The sequence below is a fragment of the Berghia stephanieae genome, chromosome 11, assembly GCF_034508935.2.
Source record: "Berghia stephanieae isolate SIO BIC M18660-M18661 chromosome 11, UCSD_Bste_1.3, whole genome shotgun sequence".
NCBI classification, from domain to species: Eukaryota; Metazoa; Mollusca; class Gastropoda; order Nudibranchia; family Aeolidiidae; genus Berghia; species Berghia stephanieae.
The window spans coordinates 2,533,109-2,536,803 of record NC_088370.1 but is presented as its reverse complement, the minus strand read 5'-3'; the positions used below and the strand labels follow the sequence as shown (position 1 = coordinate 2,536,803).

The 3,695-nt window shown below is 34.2% G+C and overlaps 1 protein-coding gene across 1 annotated transcript in view; it reads right to left on the bottom strand.

Annotated features, from left to right (window-relative positions):
- LOC144956706 (uncharacterized) overlaps window positions 1-3,326 on the bottom strand; it is a 4,417-nt gene extending 1,091 nt beyond the window's left edge. The window contains exons 1-2 of the mRNA XM_078887374.1: window positions 3,176-3,326; window positions 1-763 (exon numbers count right to left, since the gene is read on the bottom strand). The exon at window positions 1-763 is cut by the window's left edge and continues 1,091 nt beyond it. Coding sequence (XP_078743500.1) covers window positions 1-609 — 609 coding nt within the window. The 5' untranslated portion in view covers window positions 610-763; window positions 3,176-3,326. The remainder of the gene's footprint in view (window positions 764-3,175) is intronic.
- Between the last annotated feature and the right edge of the window lie 369 nt (window positions 3,327-3,695).

The window sequence follows — 3,695 nt, the reverse complement described above, 5'->3', positions numbered from 1 at the left end:
TTCTGAAGCATATACCAGCGGAAAGAGAGCAAACTTTTGGCCCGCCATGTTCGTGGGTGGTACCTGCTCAATGGCGTGGGAGAACATCACATTGTTGGTCGAGGTTCTGTTGGTTCCTGACCAAACAGCAATGACGTCATTGCTTTCAATGTAAGCTCCTGTTATATCCACGTTAGGAAATTGTATCTGGTAAGCTTCAAACGGCGACAAGGAGAACTCAATGACGTCATTATTGTAATAGGTAACACCGTTTAAAATTATTTCTATTTCACTTATGTATCTTTCCGGAAGTTTAATTTTTACGTCAGCTGCCTTGGATACTGTTGCTATGACGACAAAACCAGCGGGGTTATTTGTGTGGTTTGTATTGATGTAGGTGAAGGCAAAATAAGCGTTTCCTAGAGAGCTGACAGGGATGGCTAGATACGTATCGTAGTTAGAACGGCCACCGTTTCTGACCACCACATTGACTACATCTGTGAGACGCATCAAATATTTCTGGCCTCTCACATTCCCAGGCGGGAATATTCGCACGTCTGACGTATCCAAGATTGTAGTCGCGTTTTCCTTGGTCAGGATAACTGATGTTTCCTCATCCGGGTCCTTCATATACAAGGTCACGGACGTGTCTTGTTCGTGTCCATTGGCTACATCCAAAGTCACGTAAATTCTCGCGTTGAAGACGTAACTATCGTTGTAGGGTAGGATTTTTTTGACTCCGGAAGTGTTATAAGAAATTCTAAACCTGGGTTGGACGTCGTTGCTAAAAATAGAAAAGACGATTATGACGTTAGTGTACCTTTGAAAATATAAATATATATAATAATGAGACATAATTCTATATTCATTTTAAGGGGAAGTTTTTATTTTGGGTATAAACTACTATTCCTTCTTCTTCTTCTTCTTCTTCTTCTTCTTCTTCTTCTTCTTCTTCTTCTTCTTCTTCTTCTTCTTCTTCTTCTTCTTCTTTTCTCCTTCTTCTCTTCTTCTCTCTTCTTCTTCTTCTTCTTCTTCTTCTCTTCTTCTCTTCTTCTTCTTCTTCTTCTTCTTCTTCTTCTTTCTTCTTCTTCTTCTTCTTTCTTCTTCTTTCTTCTTCTTCTTCTTCTTCTTCTTCTTCTTCTTCTTCTCTTCTTCTTCTTCTTCTTCTTCTTCTTTTCTTCTTATTTTTCTTCTTCTTCTCTTCTTCTTCTTCTTCTTCTTCTTCTTTTTATCTTCTTTCTTCTTCTTCTTCTTCTTCTTCTTCTTCTTCTTCTCTTCTTCTTCTTCTTCTTTCTTCTTCTTCTTCTTCTTCTTCTTCTTCTTCTTCTTCTTCTTCTTCTTCTTTCTTCTTCTTCTTCTCTTCTTCTTCTTCTTCTTCTTCTTCTTCTTCTTCTTCTTCTTCTTCTTCTTCTTCTTCTTCTTCTTCTTTCTTCTTCTTCTTCTTCTTCTTCTTCTTCTTCTTCTTCTTCTTTCTCTTCTTCTTCTTCTCTTCTTCTTCTTCTTCTTCTTCTTCTTCTTCTTCTTCTTCTTCTTCTTCTTCTTCTTCTTTCTTCTCTTCTTCTTCTTCTTCTTCTTCTTCTTCTTCTTCTTCTTCTTCTTCTTCTTCTTCTTCTTCTTCTTCTTCTTCTTCTTCTTCTTCTTTTTCTTCACACAGCTTGGATGGACTCCCTTACAAGACAAATGGAAAGAGCATCCACTCACATGTTCAAGATTACAAATAAAATGACGGCTATCTCACCATAACAACTTTAGACACACAACTACATTTACGCATTCAAAGAAAAACCCACTCAAAAACACTATCTAACATCTTCATTTGCACCGTGCACTGTAAAAGACTGGAACGGTCTTCCCGAATCATGTGTGAAGTCAACAGATTTAGAAACATTCAAACGAAGATTATCAAAATTCTTCAGCCAAAACATCAACAGTGGCTGTCTTATTCAACAATTCTCTCCGCACTCGAATACAAGTAGGTAGCCTACTCAGAAATTGAGTCATCTCCGAGTAACATTCTTCCTCTTCTTCTTCTTCTTCTTCTTCTTCTTCTTCTTCTTCTTCTTCTTCTTCTTCTTCTTCTTCTTCTTCTTCTTCTTCTTCTTCTTCTTCTTCTTCTTCTTCTTCTTCTTCTTCTTCTTCTTCTCTTCTCTTCTTCTCTTTTCTTCTTCTTCTTCTTCTCTTCTTCTTTCTTCTTCTTCTCTTCTTCTCTCTCTTCTTCTTCTTCCCATCTTCCTTCTTCTCTTCTTCTTCTTCTTCTTTCTCTCTTCTTCTTCTCTTCTTCTTCTTCTTCTTCTTCTTCTTCTTCTCTCTCTTTTCTTCTTCTTCTTCTTCCTTCTTCTTCTTCTTCTTCTTCTTCTTCTTCTTCTTCTTCTTCTTCTTCTTCTTTTTATCATTTATACAATCTTCTCTCAATTGACTTTAATTAACAAACATAAAATTGACTTTAATTAGAGAAAACATGAAATTGATTATTGAAATTATCATGTAATATGAATATGAATATGAATAACATAAGATACGCAGACGATGGTACTCTGATGGCATACTCTACAGAAAACGTGCAGAAATTTTGAGATATAGTGGTGTGCAAAAGTGAAGAGATGGGCTGGAAACTAAATGTTAAGAAAACCGAATGCATGATGGTCTCAAAGAATGACAACAGCACGATCTTCCACTTGTCAAGCAAAGGAGAGACCATCAAACAAGTAAAGAAATTTAAATATTTAGACATTATCATTACCCGTGACGCACGTGACATAGAGGATATAATATTAAGGGACAACGTGGCTCAGCGGTACGGTCTTTGCTTCGTACCAGAAATAATAATAATAATAATAATAATAATAATAATAATAATAATAATAATAATAATAATAATAATAATAATAATGATAATAATAATAATAATAATAATAATAATAATAATAATAGTAATAATAATAATAATAATAATAGTAATAATAATAATAATAATAATAATAATAATAATAATAATAATAATAATAATAATAATAATAATAATAATAATAATAATAATAATAATGAAATTTCCAGACTATAAACATTAAAGACACATAATTTTGTGTGTCGGTACTTTTTATGTGGCTGGTGGATGTTGTGAGTACTTTACCTACACCATCAATATAAAATATAAAGACACAAACTGTGAACCTCGTTTTGATTTGAATGGTCTCACCTTTCAAGGAAATCCCAAGGAAAACAACACGTAACAGCATTACGCTCTCCCACATCGTCATCGTTGTCGTCATTGGTCTATTTATAGATTCTTGATGGAATTTGTAGCTGTCGTCATTTGTCTATTTATAGATTCTTGATGGAATTTGTAGCTGTCGTCATTGGTCTATTGATAGATTCTTGATGGAATGTGTAGCTGTCGTCATTGTTCTATTTATAGATTCTTGATGGAATTTGTAGCTGTCGTCATTGGTCTATTTATAGATTCTTGATGGAATTTGTAGCTGTCGTCATTTGTCTATTTATAGATTCTTGATGGAATTTGTAGCTGTCGTCATTGGTCTATTTATAGATTCTTGATGGAATTTGTAGATTTATCAATTTTTGCTGCCGTAAAAGAGGGAAAGAAGTAATTTTTTAGGATCTTATATAATAGAGCAACGTGTATATAATTACAGGTCTGATAATCCGAATTGTTGTCGGTTCAAAGACAAAGATGGTATTCTAAAATGGCTCGGGTA